The sequence below is a fragment of the Poecile atricapillus genome, chromosome 1, assembly GCF_030490865.1.
Source record: "Poecile atricapillus isolate bPoeAtr1 chromosome 1, bPoeAtr1.hap1, whole genome shotgun sequence".
Lineage (NCBI taxonomy): Eukaryota > Metazoa > Chordata > Aves > Passeriformes > Paridae > Poecile > Poecile atricapillus.
The window spans coordinates 78,391,421-78,415,096 of NC_081249.1; the positions used below are offsets into that span (position 1 = coordinate 78,391,421).

General features: G+C 41.8%; 1 protein-coding gene across 3 annotated transcripts; it reads right to left on the reverse strand.

Moving 5' to 3' along the window:
- Positions 1–921: 921 nt before the first annotated feature.
- Positions 922–23,588, reverse strand: CEP57 (centrosomal protein 57). Of its 3 annotated transcripts, none has more exons than XM_058832993.1 (12): positions 23,478–23,588; positions 18,937–19,084; positions 18,348–18,504; positions 15,228–15,407; positions 14,751–14,872; positions 13,755–13,871; positions 9,186–9,263; positions 7,932–8,036; positions 7,693–7,773; positions 7,098–7,342; positions 3,530–3,674; positions 922–2,151 (listed from the first exon to the last, which is right to left on the reverse strand). In XM_058832993.1, the coding sequence occupies exons 2-12, from the start codon at positions 19,024–19,026 to the stop codon at positions 1,915–1,917; spliced, it is 1,557 nt and encodes a 518-aa protein (XP_058688976.1). In that variant the 5' UTR covers positions 19,027–19,084; positions 23,478–23,588; the 3' UTR covers positions 922–1,914. The 3 variants fall into 3 exon arrangements, with proteins under 3 accessions (XP_058688976.1, XP_058688966.1, XP_058688986.1); XM_058832983.1 differs by having other exon boundaries at positions 18,937–19,145; positions 23,478–23,560; XM_058833003.1 differs by lacking the exon at positions 18,937–19,084 and having other exon boundaries at positions 23,478–23,586.
- Between the last annotated feature and the right edge of the window lie 88 nt (positions 23,589–23,676).

Below are 23,676 nucleotides of genomic sequence, written 5' to 3' on the forward strand. Positions count from 1 at the left end.
GCTAATCTAAACCTGCCCTCTCCCTGCCATTCTCCCTTGTCATATCATTACATGCCCTCTCCAGCTCTCTTAATAACCCTTTCAGGTGCTAGAAGGTCACCCCAGAGCCTCATCCTCTCCATGCTAAACAACCCCAACTCTCACAGAAGCTACTGTCTAATGCACTGTGAAGTGCAGAGTTTTTTTAAGTTGTGAAAGTATTTTGCTCAAAGTATTCTGAAATATGTTCATGACTAAAACAGACTTCCACAATTTCTGCACCTTACAGTGCATTGGCAACACAGTAACTTCTCTGTGAAAGAAAGACATTTTTGCATATAACTTATGCCTAAATTCACTGGGATGATTTGTGATCAACTCAGTGGATGCTCCCTGATGCTCAGTGGGCTTAATTCTAACTCGGGCACTTCATTCATTCGCTGCAGGGAGCATAGATGGAGCCTAAAATACTCCCCTCCACCAGTCACGGAGCTGCAAGAGGGCAGCCTGAGGTCATGCTGAAGTTGACCCATCTTCGAGCAAGCTTATCTCCAAAGCTCCTTCCCAGGCAAAATGAGAGTGTAAGTCTCAGCTGATTTTTCAGGACCCCTGGCATTAACTGCTCTTTAAGTGGTTAAACCACCACAGCTGGTTAGCAGCATCTAAGAGCAGCTAACACCCTATGTGCCTTACGTGGAAGAAGACAAGCTGGGTGGATCACCTCCAGGCAACAAACTCAACGCCCTTGTGCCTGTGTTGACCCTGCAGAGTCCCCTGCCTGTTCAGCCACAGGCAAGGGTGGACTACTCTGACTCTACCCTTACCTGCAGCTCTCATTCACCACCCTGACCAGGGAGAAGCCACCCTGCCATGAAAAGCCCACTGGCTGTGGCACAGTGCTGCAGCAAGCACCCAGCTAATACAGAGAAGTGCAGCTTTCCCACAATGCATTCATCAGGCAAGTCGGCTTTATTATTTTTCAACTGTATATACAGGTAATCTGGGTCTTCTATACATTCCATTAATAGGAAGTTCTATAAATTATTAACATAATAAATAACATTTAATCAGCTGTGCAAGTCAGAGCACAAACTTAATTGCACTACTACCAAAGTTGATAGCTCATCAAAGCACATACTTCAAGTTAAAAGCAAGACGCCAGGACCAAATGGCACGATTGAGGCACTTGCAGTTTAAAACACTTACAGCTTCTCTCACTCCTTTACCACTCAAAGCTGTCAGCTAGAAACAACAGGGTATTATCCCCTATCCTACAGCTTTTTGCTAAAGCAGGATTTCTGTAGAAAAATTTCACTTGATCATTAAGCAACATAATTCATAAATTACTTTGCTCCCTTTCTGAGTACTCAAACATCCACTGCCACTGATGCTGACTAATGCAACACAGCAGAACGAGAACCAGGGACACCTTTTGAAGGGAACCCTACAGAACACCTTTGAAAGAGTTTACCTGTTCTCCCTCAGACCCTCCCAGAGATGGAGTCAGTGCAGCTGCACACAGAACAGAACTGACAAAAGCCCTCAACACGCAGGGCTGCAGCACTGTTTTCACACAAGATGCATCCTGAGAGGCCTCCTGGATCAACAGCATGAAACGGCACATCACACACACACCCCCACACCAACCCACGCAAATGTGCGGTGCTCAGTGTGCTGGAACCATAACACAGGGAACTGGGGGAGCCCTGTTGTTAAGGTTCACTGTCCATGTACCTTGAAAATGGAATGTGATTTAAGCTAGACCATAATATATACAACCAAATGCAGGGATGGAGAGCCAAGGGCCTGTAAGCCTGTATTTCAAAAGTGCGGTTAGCGTATAGTAGTCTCTTCCACACTGCAAGAAAGGCAGCTGCTTTAGATCCAGAATGTAAGTTTGGCCACGATGGTTCAAGAACATCTTCTGCAGAAAAGTCAGTAGTCCCAGCTGATATCATCTTTCTGTAGTGAAGTCTGTATGCTCTGCATGTCTCTCAGCAACTGAAGATTTTTCCGACTCTTTTCTCCAGGCTTCACTTTGATGGGACCTGCATTCTTTCCTTTTGTGGTTACTGTAGTTGTTACTTTAACCTCACTGACTGGGAACCTGCTGTCTTTTATTTGTTTAGCAGGAGTCTTTCTGGACTTGCATTCTCTCTTAAGTCTCTCTAGCTGAAAGAGAAGTCCAAAGAAAAACATTAAGAACTGATCTTGTTTCAGTTTTATGTCCAGCAATTCTTCCAATCAGCTGAAATATCCCACCACTTACCTTGCTCAGGTAAGCAAATGGTTGTTTCCAAGTCACACTGAACAATAAATACTTTATTTTCATTACAAAGCATCATTATATTTGTATCTTTAGAGCTGTGTTTAGCTTACAGTGATCTACCACCTCTCTAAAAACTGAGTAGTTCATTATGGGGGAACATTGCCATCAGGAATGTAACATAAAAAGATGCAGAGAAAAAAGTTGATTTATCACTTTTACCATCCAGTGATTAAAAACAAAACAGTGGTTTTTTTACATACATACTAGTAATTTTAGGTAGTCACTGTCAGATGTAGCTCTGAAAGAGTACCAGAGCTCTGCTGGAGTGAAAAGGTGGTACCCATACACAGCTCTGTAAAATCACAGCATGTGAGTCTCAGTACTCCCCAGCAAAGACTGAATGGGGAACTGAACAGATTCAGACACATTCTCTCTTCTTCATATCTTCTCTCACCCAAACCACAACATGGGTGGCTTCTATAGCTCCCCTCTCTGCAGGTGGGGGTGCACCCTCCTCCTAGCTGACAGCATGAAGCAGTTTTCCTAAACCCCAGCTCCTAAAACTTTTGCCAATAGCACATGCAGCATCATTACTGCTGGGAACTACAGCACATCTGCTTCTCTGTCAGGAATCAGCAGTTCCTCTGAAGATATCAAAAGTGAGTAATGCTTCTAACAGCAAGCATTTCACAGGTCCATTCTGAATGTCAGATCTCAGCACATGTTTTGTGTATAAGCTACATCAGGTGAGGGTGAATCGTTATTCATATGAACTGAACCAGATTAAACACATGGGGTTAAGCTCTTTGAAAGAAATTCACTCAAATTAATGAAGACAAAAGAAAATGGGGAATCAGTGAATGAGAAGGTTTCACTATCCAAAACATTCTGAAAGTTATAAAGCAGGCAAAACAAGTATTTTGAGTCTTAAAAAAATGCAAATCAAAACATAAATATGTTCTTTACTCCAAGTAAAGGAAAACTGTTCAACAATGTTCAAGGGACAAGAGGAGTGTAAAATGCAATGTGAGAACAGATGTGAAAGCTCTGTCCAGGACAGGTTGAAGAGTGGGCACAAGGGTAACAGAAAGGTTTCTGCAAAAATACTGGGGTAGATGGAGGTATGCAGACTAACTTTGGGACATCAAAGGTGGAATTAGACAATGCTACTCTAGTTACTTCTGCTTTATGCAATTGCTGCTAGATTAGGATATAACATACAAAAGCCCTGCTTAAGTCAGCAACTCTACATGAGCATGAACACAGGCAAAAAAAACTCACCTGCAAACGATGCCTCCGAACTTTGCTGATTTGGTCTGCCTTTGCTTCCATCTTTCCCACCAGTGCCTCCAATTCCCTCTCCAGATCTTCCCTCACTGCAACAGTTGGGGCTTCCTGGATGAGCTTTGACAGCTGCTGGTGATCACTAGCACACAATTCAGACAGAACAAGGCTTGCATCAGGCTCCATTGGCTTCTACATCTTGTATCCAGTTCAGAAATAACACTTCTAGGAAACCACAGCATCAGCAGCCAGACATGTTCAACACACCATAACAAACCTGTAAGAACTGTTTTGCTAGTCTGCAGCATTATTACAGTAGCACATCATGGTGGCAGGCTGCTGCAACACTGAGGCTCAATAATCTAAATAGCTTCCAACTTCAAAATGCATATTCAAAATGACCAAATAACCCCTTGAGAGCTTAATCTCAGCACTCATTCAGTTAATATTTTGTGTATCTGTACTTAACTGCAGCTGTGCAGTACAGTAACAATTCATGTTCTGTTAACCAGGACAAGCAAAACACCCAGCAAAGCTGTCCTTTAATGGACTTGTCCAGGATTTGTCCACATCCTGCTTTTGGTTAGGATAGTTTTCATTTTTAGAAGCTGTTACATTGCTGCATTTTGGATTCAGTACAAAAATAATGTTGATAACACTGATGTTTTCATTGTTGCTGAGCAGTACTTACCCTAAGCCGGGGGTTTTTCAGTGTCTCCTGCTATGCTAGTGAGCAGGGGCACAAGAAACTGGGACAGGGATATATTTGGGATAGCTGACTCAAACCGGCCAAAGGGATATTCCATACCACAGAAGATCATGCCCAGTATATAAACTAGGGGGAGTTAGCCATGAGGAGACAATTGCTGCTGGGGACAGCCCTTGGTCAGCAGCTGGTGAAAAACTGTACTGCGCATCACATGCTTGGATTTTATTTCTCTCCCTTTTTCATTACATTTTACTTTATTTATGTTACTAACCTGTCCTTGTTCCAGCCCATGGGTTTTTCCTTTTCCTGATTTCCCTCCCCATCCCACCAGAGCAGAGGGGCAGGAAAACAGCTGCACAGTGCTGAGCTGCCAGCTGGGGTTAAACCAAGACAGTATTTTTTGGCACCCAATGTGCCGTGAGGGATTAATGACAGGTCTGGCCAGAGCGTGCGAAGACACATTTTTTCTAGGCATCGTTGTATTGGTTTAATAGTGGCGGGTGGCAATGCTGGTTTATGTTGCCACGGATTCCCTGGCCATGAAATTCCTGGAGGAGCGGGTGTCCTCCGCGCGCTGCGGGAGCCATCTGCTGGGGGAGCGCTGTAATTACACCTTTCTCCTCCCCTGCTCGGCCAGCCAGCCTAGCGAGCACGCACACAGCTCCCCCTTCTCCAGGCCGGTTACAACAGCCTTTGAGAACTCGCAATATCCCACGGGAGCTAAATCCAGCGTGGTCCCAGTGCTGGGATCCAGCATGGTGCTGAATGGGGTTCGGGTCAGGGGAGGATTTGTGTCTGGGGGCAGTGAGCGAGCAGCTGCGTGGGACTGAGGTGCTGGTGAAACCACAACAGAGTAAGCTACCTTCTGCACAAGACAGGATATACACACCACAGGGAATCCCGAGTTTCCCCTGTGGGACCACAGGGAGAACATGAAGTGGGATGAAAAACCTATACCTCAACCCTAGAGGCACAGGTAAGTGAAATGTAGGAAAAAAGCAAGCACAAATAGGAATTCTTCCAGGGAAGTTGCTGCTTAAGTCTTTAGTAGGTAGTTCCCAGATAGAGTGGCAGGGCTGATCTTATTCCTGATCCTATGGAAAGGAATTCTAATTATTTTTTACAGAAAATGGAAAACCCTAGGACCAATATTAGAGGAGCCCTGTCTTGAGCCAGGTTCAGGAGAGGGACAACCAGGTTTACTGGACTGTGTGGATCAGATGGTCTGGGCACATCAGCCCCTGGGAGACAAAGCTTCAGCAGACTCTGGTGTACAGTGGTGTACCCTAATGCCATCAAGTTGTACAGGGCCAGAACCCATTTGTATTTCTGAAGTGACCCCAGGACACATGGGCATCCCAATAGCTGATGGTCTTGGAGGCTGAAACCAGCCTGACAAAATGACTGACAAAAGCACCCCATTGTGAGTGGCCCAGAGGTTCTGTGCACCCTTGGCACTGACTGTCTCGGGCAAGGGCATTTTAAGGACTCAAAAGGGTACTGGTGGGCTTTCCACACAGCTGCCTTGGAGACAAAGGAAATGAAGCATCTGTCAACCCAGCCTTGCCTCTCAGACAACCCTTCCGGTGCGGGGCTGCTGAAGGTCAAAGAACAGACTGATCGAATTATTTGGGTTGGAAGGGACCTTAAAAATCACTGAGTTCCAAACTCCCTACCATAGACAGGGACCTTTTAAAGTAGAACAGGCTACCCACAGCCTCATCCAACCCGGCCTTGAATGTTTCCAGGAATGGGCATCCACACCTTCCCTGGGTAACCTGTTCTAGTACCTCACCATCCTCACAGTAAAGTATTTCTTCCTAATATCTAATCTAGGTCTGCCCTCTTTCAGTTTAAAGTCATTACCCCTCATGCAAACACTACACACCCTTGTAGAAAGTCCCTCTCCAGCTCTCTTGTAGCCTCCTTTGAGCCCTGAAAGGCCACAATGAGGTCCCCCTACAGCCTTCTCTTCTCCAGCCCCCGCTCTCAGCCTGTCTTCAAAGGAGAGGTGCTCCAGCCCTCTGATTGTCCTTGTAGGCCTCCTCTGGACTCACTCAAGAAGGCTCATATCCTTATGTTGGGACCCCAGAGCTGGACACAGCACTGCAGTGGGGTCTCAGCAGAGTAGAGGGGCAGAATCCCCTCCCTGGCCCTGCTGCCCACGCTGCTGTGGATGCAGCCCAGGACAGGATTGGCTTTCTGAGCTGTGAGTGTACATGGCTGGCTCAAGTCCAGCTTCTCATCCACCCACATCCCTAAGTCACTTCAGCCATTCAGCTATCCACCCACCAGTTCTTCTTGCGCTGGAAGACTGTTATGACAGCTGAGTCCAAAGTCACGGACTAAATTAACTCAATGGACTAGTAATGTAGTCCATAGACTACAGGAATAATATTTGTGTGTACCTACATCAAAAGATTGGAAAGGTGATGGTGGTTAACTGGGACATATTGGAAAGTGTGGGGCTTGGGCAGGACATAAATGGTACAGTATAAGGGGTGAATACTGCCCATCCCAACACAGGGGAAGGATGGGTGCAGGGGTATGTGCAGAGTGGCAGCAGGGTCCTGTGCTGGCTGGGTCCACACCAGAACAGTTCACTGCACTGGGGCCATGACCACACTTCTCCCTTCCCTCTTCTGAAATTAATACTGCTGCACATAAACACAGGTCTGGTGTACAGACTGTTTAGCAGAGCCTCTAACTGCAAGGAAAACTGACAGCCTCTGCAGCCAGGAAGACAAAGGTTACATTCTAGAGATTTCCTAAACTAAGAACTTTCTCAAGTTCAAAGCAACAAGGCTTTGAAACAGCTGCATTCATAATCTGCAGAAGAAAATGTACCACACTCACAAACTCATCTGTCCAAATTCATCTTGTAAAGTCAGCAACACTTCTGAGAGCTCTTCCTGAGATGAGGACGAGTCCATTGGCAGGGGTGGCCTTCTGCTTTTGCTGGCAGGATGGCCAATGCTGGTGGGTTTTGCTAGTGGAGTATCGTTTACCACATGTCTGTTGCACAAAGCTTTTGTGTGATGTTTCATCAGGTGTAGCACGTGTTGCACGTTGGCAGCAACTGAATGACTGGGACTGGTAGACTGAAAGGAAAAGAGACTTCTTTTAAATGGCATTATCAACAACTCAATAATACTGAAGAGCATTTAAAAACAGTGCCACTTTTGTTTTGCTGACAAGAATGTAATTTTTGTTTGAATTAATATGCACTAACAAGAACATCCTGTCAAGCAGCATAGTACAGGCCCATTTTTGGAAATACTAACTCAGCTAGTTGTCAATATGCACCAACAAATATTTCAAAGACAATCTGTATGAAAAGTGTTGAAGAAAATTAAATGATCTGACCACTGGGTGTCAGGAGTGCACCAAGACAAAGTCCCTTAAGGAGCTGCAGCTACTGAGCTCTAAGCCTTGGAATTAATCAGCTCACCTTCCCAGCCACAAAGGGTACATCACCCAGACACAATCTGTAATGGGGCTGCACAGTGGGATGTCTTACACGAGAGCATTTCTGGAAAGAAAGAAGAGACAAGTATTCAGCAAAAATTATACTACAGCAAACCCACTTTCCCTTTACTTTGTAGTAAAAGGGGCAGCCTGCTCCCTAATCACATGCACACAACCTTACTTAACTCCTCAGGAACTGCCCTTCCCTTCCCCACATCTTACCTTCTCTGGCTGCTTAGCTTTTTTCCTGGGTTGTCTTGCTTTTGGAGAAAGCAGTGGTGATGCTGCTTGAATCAGTAGTCTGTTGGTTTCCAGGCCTGTCTGAAGCTACAATTGAGGGAATAAGGGGAGTTACTGAAATTATATTAATAAATAGTTAGACAGTGCAAGTGGAGAACTGCAAGAATTTTTAAAACACAGGCTCTCCAGAAGGGCTGTAAATTTTTAGGTTATTTTTGCAGTCCAAGGTCAACTTAAACATTAAATACTTCCTCTGTTAGCACTACTCATCAGTAATCCTAGTAAATTAGAGAATTAGCCTTAGTCCATTAGTCCCATGCAGGCAAGTGCCAAAACATCAGCTGTGCTTTACACTTGGCAAGGTACTGGGGAGATAAAGCCACCCAACCATGATCAATTGATCCCATGACAGAGTTACTAGGCAACTACTCCTTCTGTTCTATTGAATTTGACAGTAAAAAAACCTCCAGCCAACCAGCCACAATAAAAAACTAACCACCAAGCCATCTATTGAAAGAGCTAAGGTTAGAACTTCCTGTCAACAGTGAGAATCCTAGCACACTTTGCCGTTCAAGAAGAATATACGGCATAGCTTTAGAAATCGTGTCCTGAAGTAGCATTCACAGCACAATTTTTCATTATTATTTTCATAATTAATTTGATTATTAATTTGAGACACCACTTTCCCCATCACACCAAATTCATGGCAAAGGTTAGTGTTAGAGCCTAACACATTACCTCCATAATTCTCCAGCATACAATGAATGCATAACGAACACCACACTTTCAGCTTAGAGGACCAGCCAGCATCCTTAAGGGCTCATAATCAAGAGCATGTTGCCTCTTTTTTGCTACCTTCTACAGTATTTTAACTACAATTATGAATAAGGGAGCCCATTCGTTGACTTTGATATATTGAGAGGTTCCCATGCATACTCAATTATGGATTAGTCTGAATTGCTACTCCTCTTTTCCAACTTCTAGTAAAAAATCAAAGCTTCAATGCACATGTGGTGATAGAAGAAAATTTCCAAAAAGCTCAGAGAACTTCAGAACATTTGGTACCTCAGGCAGGAGGAGAAACAAAAGAGATTAAAAAAAAAAAGACTAAAACCAGGATTTCACTATTCTGTGAGGTACATGGGGGCACTTTCAGTAAGCTTAGCTGAAAATTTGATAAAAAGGAAGAGCTAATTACAGTGCATACCAGTACAAAAGAAATTTCCTGTTGGTTACCTCAGCTGCTTTTTCCTGAACAAGCTTCCTTGCATGTTCTTCCTCATGAAGCTTCTGTTCCAGCTCTTTCATTTTTTTCTAGTCAAAGTTGAACAAAAATAATAGCATTACTAACAAAATATTTTTTTTCCTCCTGACGCCTACAATACTAAGAGCTTGCACAAAACTGTGAGTTCATTTTACAACTTAAGGATAAATGAAGACTTGAGTATTAGAATGATTGCTGATGCTTCACCTGTATAGGCATAAATACAGCAGTCAAAAACTTACGCTTAAAATTTAAACTGAATTTTCTATTCTTACTTTCACAACTGGTATCTGAAGTTAAGTCACAGCCAAACACACAGAGAGCAATACACAGGGCTCTTTCTCTTCAATTTTAAAAACACCCGAGACAGTAGATTGCTTTGTGTACGTTCTCCTCCAAGATTCTGTACTACAAAAGAGCTAACAAAGACATGTTGTTGTAAGGCAAGTGAAGACTTGCTTTATTTAAACCACTAGTATTTTTGCTAAAACCTGTAACTTACACTCTTACAAGGAAAGAATTTTTGAACATCTAGCCACCTTACTAATAAAGAAGAGGGAGGAAAGGTTGTATGATGCCCCTGAGATACCTTTAAATAAAACTGAAGTAATTTCATCTTCTTATCACAAAAGCATGTAAGAACACTTTTAAAACTCTTTTTCAAAAGAAAAGAAAAAACCACATTTCTTTGCAAACCTCCAACAAGATGAAAACATTGTTTAAACAAGATACACTGAAATTCCCAATGCGGAAGTTATCAAATAACTTTCTGGCTTTATACAGCAGTGAAAAAATAATTCAGAGCTCCAGTATCCAAAACAATTTCCCTTCTCTTCCCCCAAAGACTGATCATTCACAGAGACACTAACCAAACTTAAGGCAGAAAAGCATGCTATACAGTGACAGCTGTATTTGTACACTTGCTTGTTTATAAACCCACTACATTGAAGTAATAAATATTTTAGTTCTGCTTTACTCAAGCATTAACTGCAAGAATAATGTAAGCAGCTGTTATACAAAGGTGTTGAAAGGCAAAAGCCTGGATGAACACTGAGGACAAGGGCACTATACAAAGGAACCAACTTTTTCTTCTGAATGAAAGAATCATTCTGATGATTTTTTTTTTTTTCCATTCAAAACAAAGGCATTCCAAGTAACTTAAAATCACCTTCTGCCCTTTACAGTTATTGATACAACTCTTGATATCCATGTGGTCAGTCTCAAGGACCTTTTATTAACCTCTTAAATCTGACAGAATTTTTAGTACGAAAATATTGAGGAAAATATTCTGTTTAAACTAAAGATTGACATGGAGCCGGGCCAAGGCTTTTATTCTAAAATGAATGAGGATTCCCTCAGCTACCTGTTCAGCTGCAGCTCAGACTACACAGCAAGAATATATCTTACTGTATCATCTGTGACAGACCCTGTTAGAAATTATTTTTCCACCTTAGCTTCCCTAAATAATTTCTTTTTACTTTTTTATAGAAGAAGGTATTATGCATATTACTGGATTGTCCCTAAGAGAGAGACCACAAAGCCAAGCCAAGCGACCCTGGCCAGCAGTGCTGCCCATCATGTAAGACAGCACTGCAAGCTGCAGCAAGCAGACTGCAGGTCAACACCGGGCTGCCTGAACATCCACTCCATCACCAGGAGCTGCTGCAAAAAACTTTAACGACAAATTAGAAATATTTCATTGTCATATTTTTGACCTGTTTTTTAACAGAAAATTAATTTCATGGAACCACCTAGTCATAGAATCTCAGACTCATAGGACGGTTTAAGTTGAAAGGGACCTTTAAAAGGTCACCTAAGTCCAAGGGACACTTTCCACTAAACCAGGTGATTGCTCAGAACTTTGTCCAAACACATCTTGAATGTTTCCAGGAATAGGGCATCTCCCACCTCTGTGGACAATCTGTTCCAGTGTTTTGCCCAACCCACAGAACTGGGGGGTGGTTTTAAGTCTCATGGTTAGCATTAAGATCAATTACTACAAACTACAGTTGTTGAAAATGTCGTCCACACACACATTCAAATTCTGGTCATCTGGCTACACAGAAGACCACAGCCTAAACTGCACTTTTAGGGAACAGCTACGTTTCTTTACTCCATCTTCAGACACAGACATGTTCAGATCTTCTCAGTTAACTGTCCAGAGAGTGCACTGCAGGACTCCAGTTGAAATAAAGATGCCTCCAAAGCACTTCCAAAGGGTAAGTGCTCCACATAAATAGGAATCTCAGCATTTCTTTTTCACAGCCACTCCTGACATTAGCAAATTACTTGAAGACAGTAATTATAGGGCCAAGTAGTGGCTCTGAGGAGATTAAATGCTCTCAAGTAAGACCCACACACAACTTGAGCTCTGTCAGTGTCTGAACTCAGAGGCAGATACATCACTGCTCACTCACAAGCCATCACCTCACCACTTTCCATCCATTTCAGCACATCATGTACAAAACAGTCTCTTATTTCTTGCTTCAAATTCAACTTGAAAATGTTCCTACAATCTCACCAGAACTACAACAGAGATTAAAGAGGGAACAGATGCAATGCTTCTGAGTAGAGTGCAGTCATTCTTTGAAGATATTCCAGTAACACCTATCATATAAATGCTTACATAGGAACATAGCCTATAACCACAGAGTCAGGCAGACCCGTCAGCCAGAAAATGGCTCATGACTACATACTGATCATAAGGAAAATGACTTATCATAGCTAAATCCAGATTTATTTCAGGTCCTACAATTGCTTCAAAACTGTGTGAATTTAACACCCAATTCCTCCAAAACGTATTTGTGACAGCTACTAATTCCTAAAGAATCAAAGGCCTCTGGTTTGATCCAGAAAAGAACGCAAAAGAACCATAAGGCTGAAATTGTTTTCATCAGCCAGGCACAAAAGGGCAAACAACCCAGTCTCATCAAACTTCAGCTATTACCAGTGAAAAACTTGCTAAAAGCCTTTCAGAGGGAATGCCAATTGCTGAACAGGTTATTTCAAGTCTAACCCAAGGAAACTACTGCTACTTTCACAGTACAAGACCCAGGAGACTCCTATTTCTCCTTCCAAGTGTTTGGCCTAAGTAAACAACGCAACCACTTGTACTCCACAACTGCAGCTCACCACAACAAGGTGTCAAGATCTTAAAATGCTTGTTACAGCTGCTTTGGCTCAAGGACTCCCAATAATAGTTGTAGCAGCTAAATATCCTGCAGCAAGCCAAGCAGTAAAGATTTACTACCAAACATCTCCTTATGTACTTCTGGAGAAACACCATCTACTTCACCACCTGAGGCAAGAGGTGGTAAGTAGGGTGACAAGCCTATATTTTGATAGATTCCAGAGTTGCCATCCACAATACCACAATATAATCATGTACCATCTGGTCTTTTTGGGGGAACAGGAAAGAAATTTGCAGAAGAAATTCTCTCCCTGGTTAACCTCTCTGCAGTTTCCAGGCTTGGGAGACTTGTGGTCTCTCTTAGAGCAGCAGAGAGGTATGTGGATGGGACATCAGTGGGTACACAGATGTATGGGGTTTAAGGCATTGGTAGCCATGGGGCTACAGGGGTGGCTTCTCTGAGGAGCTGCCAGAAACTTCCCCATTGCAACCGAACCAATGCCAATGGAGCCAACGCCAGCTGGCTCCAAGACAGACCCACCACTGGCCAAGGCTGAGCACAACAGCAATGGTGGTAGCACCTCTGGGATTACAGACTTAAGGGCGGGGGGCGGGGAAAAACTGCTGGGGAACTGCAGCTAGAAGTGAGGAGTGACAATATTTGAAAGCAGAAGCCTTGCAGACCCTAAGGTCAACAAGGGAAGAGGAGGAGATATTCCAGATGCCAGAGCAGAGATTCCCCTTGCAGCCCATGCTGAGACTGAGTTTAATTTCTCACCATAAAATTACAAAAATTATAAAAATTCAAGGGTGAACCCACCACAACAGAATATGACAAAACACAGTCATGTTGAGTTTGTAGAAGTCCAATTCAAATAGAGTCCTGAAAAGGCAGAAACCCACAGGGAGTCACCCAGTGCTAGAGGCCTTGCAACACAAAGCTCCAGAAGTCTGTACACAAAATAACTAGTAATAATTGTCTTTCTTAATAAGGAAGGCTAAAAGGAAAAAAAATACATCAAATTCATACAAGTCAAGATAAATCTGGATAATAACAGAAAATAACTGTTAGCATCCAGTAGCATGCAAAGCAAGTCAAGATCTTATGAATAGCTGCAATCTTATAATGCCTAAGCACCAACTAAGCACAAAAAAGGAACACCAGCAGACTGTTAAGGCATAATAAAACTCCAACTCCTGCACTGTACAGTGACCCAAAGCCTACCTGGACACGTAGACTTTCAGCAATAACTTCAAGTTTTCACAACACCTCAGTTTAAAATGAAGTTTAGTTGCCGTCTTACTCTAAAGCACAAAGTTTTGCTAAGCTCTGCTACTGCCATACAGCTATAAAGTGCAGTTTACAATAAACAAGACAAATCTGATACAGTATCCAAGACAAATGACAGACCTCTGCTATGGACTGCATCATAGTTAGTCTGCTATACTCTTTTTCCAGTATATCCAGCTTTTCCAATTTCGACTGAACATGCGATTGGTCAAGAAGCCGATCTCTTTCCAGGGAGCCCTTGAAGGGAGAAGTGAAAAGGAAAATAATTATAAACACAAGAAAACAAGACCATCTATTGTAAACCCTGTGTCTGGAGCACAAAAGAGGCCCATAAACAAAAAGGGACCAAAGGAACTACAACTTCCTCTGTGCAATTTTAGATGCTGCCACAATCAGGGAACAAACTGCACCACCGGTCCACCAACATATGGAAACCGCACATTTAACCAGATCTGAAAGAGGACTGTGCAGTCTCTCCTTCCTCCCAACACAACACAGGAAAAAAAAAATTCAGAAATTAGAAACAGCTTTATTAATTTTTTTTTTCAGTAAATATTTAACAGACTGAAACAGAATAGCCACAGAAACCAATGAACAAACAGCTCTAGACGACCCATAAGCCTACAAAACAGAATTCAAGTTCATTTTAGATTAGGCCAAATCCCAGCCACTGATGGTGGGAAATAGAAATTCTACTGCTATTTCTAGAGAAACAGTATTTCAGCCCTCTTGCTCTTACTAGCAGGAGTAGTGCTAGTAAATTATCAAGGACCTGAAGACTTGTAAACACGAAAGGGAGGTTTTTTCCCAGTGGCACACAGGTATAACACTGGAAGATAAGGATGAGCTACTGCAGTAAGCCAATCATGCAGAAGCAAACAATTCATATTAATACCAGAGCCTGCTATTGCCTTAGAAACAGGTGCACAAAGAAAATACCAGGTTCGTGAGAAGACTGGGAAATTTAAGTAGGGAAGCTATCCATAGCTAAATACACACCATCCAGCAGAAGTAGACATCCATACTTAAAAGTATTAAAATGACAGTAACTATGAAAAATCATGACATAATTAATGACTTTTATTATTTTACCATGAGATAGTTTTGGGAACACACCTGTTTCTCCAAGAGATGTGACTTCTCGTTTTCTGCATGCTGGATCATTTTTCTCATGTAGTCCAGCTGTTTCTCTAGAAGGCTGCATCGAGACACAGCAGCTGCCAGCTGAGAAGACAATTCTGAAGATAACAGAAGGCAGAAAGTAGGTATCATGCATTGCTTGTTCCTGGGATTTTGTTGTTGTTGGGTTTTTTTTTGTTTTGACTTTTTTTGGTTGTTGTTTTCAGGACAGTTTCAAAGCAAACAAGAAAAGGACCTATGTAAGAAACTTACATATTATGCCTAATGAACTTTTGTATACATAAACATCCCTAAAATGAAGAATACCTTAAAATTATATCTTTGTAGCGCCCCATGCCATTACAAATTAAAAGATGCTTAACAAAGTAAATTAAAATTGGTCTATGCACTGATAGGAATCAAGTTTCATCCACATCAATGTTGTATAGTATTTATACATGGTTTGCAAACAACCTTGATTTTTCTTTGACACTTCAGTCTTGTCATGCTCTTCCTGTTGCATTTGTTCAGTCAGTACTTTTTTATAGTCTGCTGTTTCCCGGCTGAGGTGTTTTACATTTTCCTCTGCCTGAAACCGTTCCAACTCCAGTCGATGAATTTTTTCCTGGAGATTCTTCAGAGCAGAAAATATTGCTGCAATTGAACAAGCACCTTTTGTTAGATACCATTAAATCACCACTTCAAGACAACACTGAACTTGAAATGTTATTATAAAAGCATGTTATGTAAGAAGGTCAGAGTGTTCCTTACCAGCATCCAACAGTCCTTCCAGGAATTAAGACCTGTTTCCCTTTAAACCATAACTGATTCTAAAACTAGTCTCAAACAAAGAGATGCCCTTAGTGCACACTCTTCACCTGACACATTTGGGCAAGATACAACTATTTCCCAGAACAAGGCCTATAAATATTGTGTTGATTAAGAACAACCAGTGCATCCTCTGACCCTTTATCAAAAGGAAATGAAGAGTCACAACTAGATAGTTAAAACAGTGCCAATTTGCTGTATTAGTATTATTCCTATGACAACAAGTACACAACACAGTGTTCCCACAAATGGCCACAGAGCATAGTAAAGATAAACTCTGAGAAGAGCTATATACGTGCTTATTTACAAGTGGACTTCTTTTTTATTCTATTGGTTCTGTACTTGTGTTCCACTCCTCCACCTAAAAACATACATCCCCTTTGTGCTGAACCATTTTCCCCTTCAGCTGCACTCCTAGCTTTAGCAGTTACTGAACAAAGCCTTTCTATATTCTTCACCACAAAAAGAAAAGCAGTTGTAACAGAACTCACATCACCTTGCAATCAGACCATCTGCTGGTAATCTGATGTATTACATCTCTTAGCTGAGCCATTTAATTCTGTGAAGGGAACCATAACCATAAGCCGTTTCCCCTATACAGTGCTGCTGAAGTTAGACATAAGAACACCTGTACACACAGCTCAAATAGCAGACTAATCTGCAAGGTCACATTAGCCCACTCCTTTGTGCTTAAACCCATTCCAGAATAAAAATTCATCAAATCTTGAAATGAATAACAGCACAAGAGAGTATCACATCAATGCAAACCTGCTAAGTACATAAGAAACAGCAACAGCAGTAACAGTTAACAGGAAGTTATTGATAATTTGATCCTATTTGCGATATCAGAATCGCCAACTGCCCCCTCTATTTACATTACTGTCCCTAGGATTCAGCTGAAATGGGCATAGCTGAAACAATAAACAGATTTGTTACTATTATTGTTAAAAGCTATGTTGAAATCTCTGTATATGCACACAATAAGGACTAACAAAAACAGCAATGAAGCAACTCAAGGAGTGAATAGATAAAGGTGAAACCCAACAGGCCAAGTATCATTCAGTCATTCTTGTTAGTATTAAAAGCCAACTGTGCATGTTAGCACACATATACCACACAAAGACATTAAACCCACAACAAACAGATTTTACTATACTCAATTTCAGCATTTTTCAATAAGATTTATTTCATATGGGGAATGGGAGGAGCCATAAGGACCCTCAAAAACAATCAAATCAATTTTGCCATTTAAAATTAATTCTCATATCCTTAAATTTACTAAAATATACACTCCAGAACATTTTTGCATTTTTAAAAGCTATGCAAAAAAAGCAGCATATTGGATCATCCATGTGTTGGATTCAATTTTCAGTACATAATCACATTCATTTGCATGTCATTTAAACATTTTTTGAAAATAAAAACATTTGATAGTTTTTAAAAAGGGGTATAATTTATCCTATTGTCTTCCACCAGCCATCCTTATTTCAGAGTTGGCAGAGTCACTGCTAGAAAAAAAATTGCCAAGTGAAAACTTGGAAATCAAAACTTTATTGCTAATGAAACATGAAGCACACTCTAGAAAAATACACTTGCATCAGTAATTCACAAGGAAGCTCTTCCCTGCACATCCAATTTTTCATCTGTAAAGATTGTTTTAGTTTTGTGTCAACAGCACTCTCAAAACCGATGGCCTTGAGAATACATACTGCATTTTAAATAGCACTGCAAGAACTGAGATTTCATCTTTTAGGTCATTAACACACAAGTCCCCAGTAACTCAGACATTAATTGTGTTATTGGAACAGGGACTTGAGGCTATCACCCTGATTTTTTACTTAGTTTGGGTAATATTAGGATTCATCCTAAACATTTCTCACTTTTCTCCAGATAAGGAAAAAATATCAAGTAGTTCATACCCTTAAGCCTCTGTAACACTCCAGTCTTAAAGGGAGCATTTCTGCAATGACCCTGAGCCAAACAGCTCTTCAAAGGATCTGTCCTGCTCTGGCCTCCCAACTCCTCATGATGCAACCTATATGTACGCCAAGGCAGCTCTGGAGTAAGTCTCACTACATGACAAGCTAATTCACTAAAACAACAGAAAACTAACCAAGAATAGTTTTTTTGTTCATGTCCAGTCATGCAAGATAAATCTGTTTACATGGAGATGAACACCAGGACCAGAGTGGGAAAGGAGGGAGAAGGAACAGCCTAGAAACAAGAAGAATAAATGGGATTAAAATTGCCTTCCTTTTTGGTGTTGTGAGTTCTCAGTTCAGCACTTTGCTGAAACCTTCTCTATATCCTTTAAGTCTTCACTGATAAAATAAATACTCACAACACACCCTTCATCCATGACAAGCCTTCCAATTTTAACAGAATCAAACCTCTTCCTTTGATCCAAACCATTCTGGGGACTAAAGTCTCCTTATTTCTAACTCGGCTATCAACTCAGGAGGGGAAAGGCTGAAGGAGAGGAAAACTGAAGAAGGGACAAAGAAAACATGTCAGTACAATTTCACAGAGTACTCAGACAATTTTACAATTCCCTACTACCGAAGAGGAGCTTCTTTCTCCATCTGTAAGATGGCTTTTATCTTCAGGTGCTCTTTGGAAAGAGAAGTGCCAAGGACCTACAAAACAGGTGAGCTGGACATCACTGGGAATTGATATAAGGATAAAAAGGCTGCAACCTTCATAGATGTGGAAGTATTTTACCACAATTTGGAAATACCTAAGAAAACAACTTTGCTGAACTATTACCTCTGCTGTTGCTTTCAGGATATGGAATTACTGGTTTCCACGAGGAACACTGCAAATCTGAATTAATAAATGGCTTGTGCTTTGGATATTCTATAAATGAAGCTGAAGAAAGTCCATCTGTGGCTGATGTAGAGTTAGGAGTTTTGTGCAGATCATCCTGAAAACAAAACAAAACTGTTATTCAGCACATTTGTTTCTTTGTCATAGAAAGAAAAATAAAGAAAAGCAAGATTCTATCAGATGATGTGTAGAAGTACTGCTACAGGAAACTCATAACTCAAAAGTTTCCTTCTTTATAGCCTTAGGATGTGCCATTTTTACATCCAACTCCCCCCCCCCCCCCCCCCAGTAGCAAACAGAGGAATGTCTTTCCCATACTAGTTTCTGATCTACACTTTTGTTTTCCATTTACTTGTACTGTCCACTGCATATTGGGAGAAGGCAATCCACAAATCAGTTGGAAAACAACCACCTTCTTAATTACTGGCTATATTTACTGCACAAATACTGCACTATGGTGGCAAAACCTGATAAGGCACACCCAGAACCATGGTTCCACACCCCTGATCTAACACGAGAGCTCACTTACTGCACTTGGGGCACAGGATACACTGCAGCTGGGAAGGTGAGGTGAGAGTCCCAATCCCTCTAATTCCACTCGCTTCAATTCATCCTCCATATCTTTCCATTAGTAGATGGAACTTCACAAGACACATCCAGCTAACTTTATGCTACACCTGATTAGTGGTGTCAACACAGGAAAACCAGCAGATCACAGCCAGGAAAGTACTTCTCCCTCTAAGCAGAAACATACTCTTAAATCAGCTTCAGACTGCTCTGAAAAATGAGGCTATAGAGATCAGGGATTTCCCAGAAGTCTGCACCAATTTTGCAAACACCTGCTGTGCTCTGGATGTTGCAATGACCTGAAAGGACCACCTCCCTGGGAAGATGCTCCTCTAAATAAAGGAGCCTTGGCAGAATACAGTGTTTATGTTTTCAACCCAAAAACCTCTCTACCTAGCCTAAGCTTTACAACCTGCATATATAAGTTAAATGAAATGTTTATTTTTAACTTCTCTTAACTGCACACATGACTAAACATTTCAGTGACAGAATTTGAAGGCAACCTAAGAGATGGGCTGCAGGCAGATGCAAAACTCCTACAGCTTTCCCCTTCATCAGTAAGTCAAATAAGCAATTGCTGATCTTGCTAGGGTGTTTCTATGCATTTGCAAATACCAGTCATTGGAAGCATATCATGACCAAAACTAAAATACACAAAGTATTAAGTATCTCGTAGCAAATTACACAACAGCCCATAATGCATTACGAGGAGCCAAATATGGGGAAAAAAATTTAAGAAATTTTTAAAGTTATTTAAACCCCATATACAACTGATTTCCTCTTACAAATAAAGTGATTCACTGTGGGCAAGAAAATTAGGATCCTAACTACTCTGAATGTATCAATTGGTGTTTCTAAGCACAGTTTTATGACTGCTTTGCAGTCTGCCTTTATAACATTCTCCTACAGAACATAATGTCTTTTCTCAAAATAACTGCATTTGCACACCACAGAAAGAGAATTAAAACACTAATCCCTAATTAAGAGTATTTTAATAAAATTATTTTGAACAGGTGTTTTATGCATAAACACACTGTTTTACACTCACAAACCTAACCGGAACACAGGAATCCATCTGATCAAAAGCCTGTTATGTGCTAACATCAAAAATACCATCAGTGTTACAGGATATGGCATTGATGAGCACAGAATACTGAAATGAAACGATGGAGTAAAAATGAGCTAAGCAAAACACAGCACTTCTGCAGCAGGCAGTGCAAACAGCAGCAACACGAGCCTCAAATAATAATAACCCAGCCAGTAACTATCGATTCAAATATCAATATCCTGGCTGCTATGATTCAAACCAAAGGTACCCCATGAAAGTCTAAAGAAAAATGGGAATCAGTTTGAAAACAAAATAGGGCTGACAGCATCACAATCCTTCTAGATGTCACTCTCGTCTTTTATGTCTTTACAGGTAAAGCCTCGTCTGAGAATTAAATGTAACTGCATAAAAACACCAAAGTAAAGGAATTCTTCTGTTTGTTTTTACTGACATTAGTAACATTCTTCTAGCTAACAGCAGACTAACTGAAAGAAAAGGCTGGTGTACTCAAAACCCTGGAGCACCAAAGTCACAAAAAGCAAAGCAAATTGAGGTTTTGACTAGTTACATGTCTTCTAAATTCCACCTGGATGCAGAGAATAGGCATTAATTTGAATAGTTAGTTATAGTAATTTGAATAGTGTAACAGTCAGTACAGATATCTGCTTCAAATAACTACTGAAAAATATTGTGCTGGTATATCATCTATTACACAGGCAATCGATCTTTTGTCAGTTTAAGAAATAATCTGCTATCATATATATTTTTCTTATCTATTTTTAAGCAAAAGAGCGGCTTATATTCAGTTTCATAAATAGTGACTTGAAATAATTTGAACGCATTGGGAGTTTATCAAATAGGATCAAGGAATTTCCCATCACAAAATTCAAAAATCACAGCAATTATCTGCTCTTCTTCCCTAGCTCTCAAGTCATTAAAAATAATTTAAGTTTGTTCCTGCTCTTGGAAAGTCTCACAGAGAATATCATGTTCTGATGCTCAGGAAATTTGTGAAAAATAAAAAAAAAAAAGGGAACTATATATTTGTTCTGCATCTCAGCTAGGTCATGCTTGCTGCATCTCCTCTCCTTCAGGGTACTCCTCATAGTCCTTCCTTCTGTAAACCACACTAAAGCCTCAGAGCAGTAGATGAAGAAGCTTAACAGTCCCACAAGGAGGCAAGTGCAACCTGTTACATAACAGTGAGCTGAGCACATTTTATCTCCACAGGTCTGAGAACACTGCCTTCCAAAATCCACGGCTTTCACCACTGCATATCAGCTGCCTACTCAAGCAGACAAAAGGCAATGTTAAAAACACAGACCAGAGATAACACATTACCAGCACGAAGGGACCTCCCAAAGCTCTCAAAGGCTGAACAGAGCAGGGAAAAAAAAGGCACAAACTCATACACAAAGTATTTTTAAAAAGGGATTAAATTAGAATGGGTGCTATTGCAAGTTCTCATCTGGCTGCTCACAACCAGAAAACAAAGAAAAAAACACTGATACCTGGTAATGTTTTAAGTGACACACATAAGTCTTTGCACTTCATTAAAAAAAAAAAAATAAAAAAAGTAAACTCAGGAAAATTATGTAGGGAATGAGGAAAAAAAAAATCCAAAATAATGAGATACTGAATGTAGTGATTATAAAATATCCAGGTACCCGGTTATTCAAACTTTCATAGCCATTTTGGAGGGACAATCTCAATTAGCAGCCTTCCCTCCCTCATTACTGCAGTATTAGGAAAGTGGGGAAGGAAGGACAGCCCCTATCACCCACAGGCCAAGTGCTGGCTCCCTGATATAGACTGAGTCAAGAGCACTCTACAATTCAATAACATCTCTAGTTAAAAGCAGACATTAAAAAAAGGTAACTTAGTTAAGCAATTACATCAAAGGGGGAGAAAAAAATGTTGGCACAATACAGTAATTTTTGTCAACTATCTGCCATAGAGTGCCAGATGTATTAAAAGCAACTACTTTCAAAGTTCAGAAAAATATAAAGTCAGGGCTTGTTTCTTTTTTTGAACACGTACAGAAAGTCTACAGTGGGCAACTTTTTCCCCAAAACAGTTTTGTTCAGATAACTAAATTGATTAAAGAGCTTCCGTATACCTGTCGAAGACTCTTTTGAGTCTTCTTCTCCAGGCATGCTAGAAACAATTCCAGTCAGGAAAGAGATAGGAATCCTCAAATTCCTCTTGCTGGCCCAGCTGTAAGCATGGGAGCACACTGCAGGGCAAGAGACTCACAAGAGGGAACCCCCCTCGATGGGTGCCCACCACCCAGGCAAGTGAGATCCCAAACTACAAATCCTCACAAGAGTGGTCTCGCACTTTGTTCTGGCCATCACGCTGCAGCCTTTTCACCATCTCTGCTCCTCCGAAGCACAGGTAAAACACAGCTCACACGAAAAAAAAGCCAAAACAAGGAAAAGCAACGAAAAAGACAACTAATTCCAGAAAGCTACAAACATCGCGGCAAAACTTCAAACAAGAACCCCAGCTGGGAATCTGTTTGAGGTGTCGACCTGGTGGAGGCAGCCAGCTTCAGTGCACAGAGCTCAGCACAGGCTCCCTCCTCGTGTCACCTGTCACCAGCTGTGCCACGCGTCCCGCTGCTCCCCTGCACCGCGCCTCGGGAGCAGGGCGCACACGGAAATTCTGCTCCCCGGCGTGGAGGCGCTTCCCTGTCCCAACCCGCCAGCTGCTCCCACACGCGCCTAAGGGCACAGGGATCGCCTAAAGCTAAACCTCAGCTGAAGGGAATGTTTCCATCTGACAAAGAGAAACAACCAGACGCGGAATCCTCCACCAGCTCTGGCTGGCAGCTCCGGGCTTGCCGTGCTCGCCCGGCTGCCCCAGCGCTGCACAGAGCGGTGTGAGCTGCCCGCGAACAGGTGTTTCCAAAGCCACGGCCCCGGGCTCCTGCTGAGAACAAACCAAATTCAACAATTTATTCCCACGCACTCACAAACAGGATCTTCAGACACTGCTACGGGCACAGCAAGAGGGCTCCTTTCAATAACAGAGTACCTTTTTTTCCTGCCGCTTTAGAAAACGTGTGCAAAAGCATCATAGGTTTATGCATAGATATATATAGATGTATACACACACACACACACATATATATATATACACATACATATATGCACACATAAGTGTATATATATACACACACGTACATACGCACATATAAACACCTACATACATGTGTAGATATACACAGGGATGCATACATATATAATATATGTAACATATACATGCAATATATATATAAAACAGATATATACATCATTTAACAGACAAGCCAGCTTCCACAGCCTGTACGGCTCCCGGTACGCTGGGGGCAGGTAAGCCGCCAGCCCCCACTGCCGGGCCGCTACCCCCGGGATTTCATAAGCCTCCCACCCGTCCCGCCCCTCACCGCGGGGCCCCTCTCCGAGCCTCACCGTGTGCTGATGGCCGCGCTCCGCCGTCGCCATGTCGGCCGTACGGGAGCCCGCGCTAGCCCATGTCGCTTTAAGGCACGCCACCCGCGCGGCGGCTCGCTTGACTGCTATCCCAGCCTGCCAATGAGAAGGAAGGATCGGGTGTAAGTCCCGCCCCTTCCCCTCTCAGAATTGAGTGACACAGTAGATGTCCAATAAG

Excerpts from the sequence above, each read along its gene's own strand:
- CEP57 (XM_058832993.1), bottom strand. The coding sequence starts at position 19,026 with ATGGAGGATGAATTGAAGCGAGTGGAATTAGAGGGATTGGGACTCTCA. Across the intron at positions 14,873-15,227 it reads AGTGTCAAAGAAAAATCAAG|AATTGTCTTCTCAGCTGGCA; the intron begins GTTGTTTGCAAA and ends TGTTATCTTCAG. Across the intron at positions 8,037-9,185 it reads TTCAGGAAAAAGCAGCTGAG|CTTCAGACAGGCCTGGAAAC; the intron begins GTAACCAACAGG and ends CCTCAATTGTAG.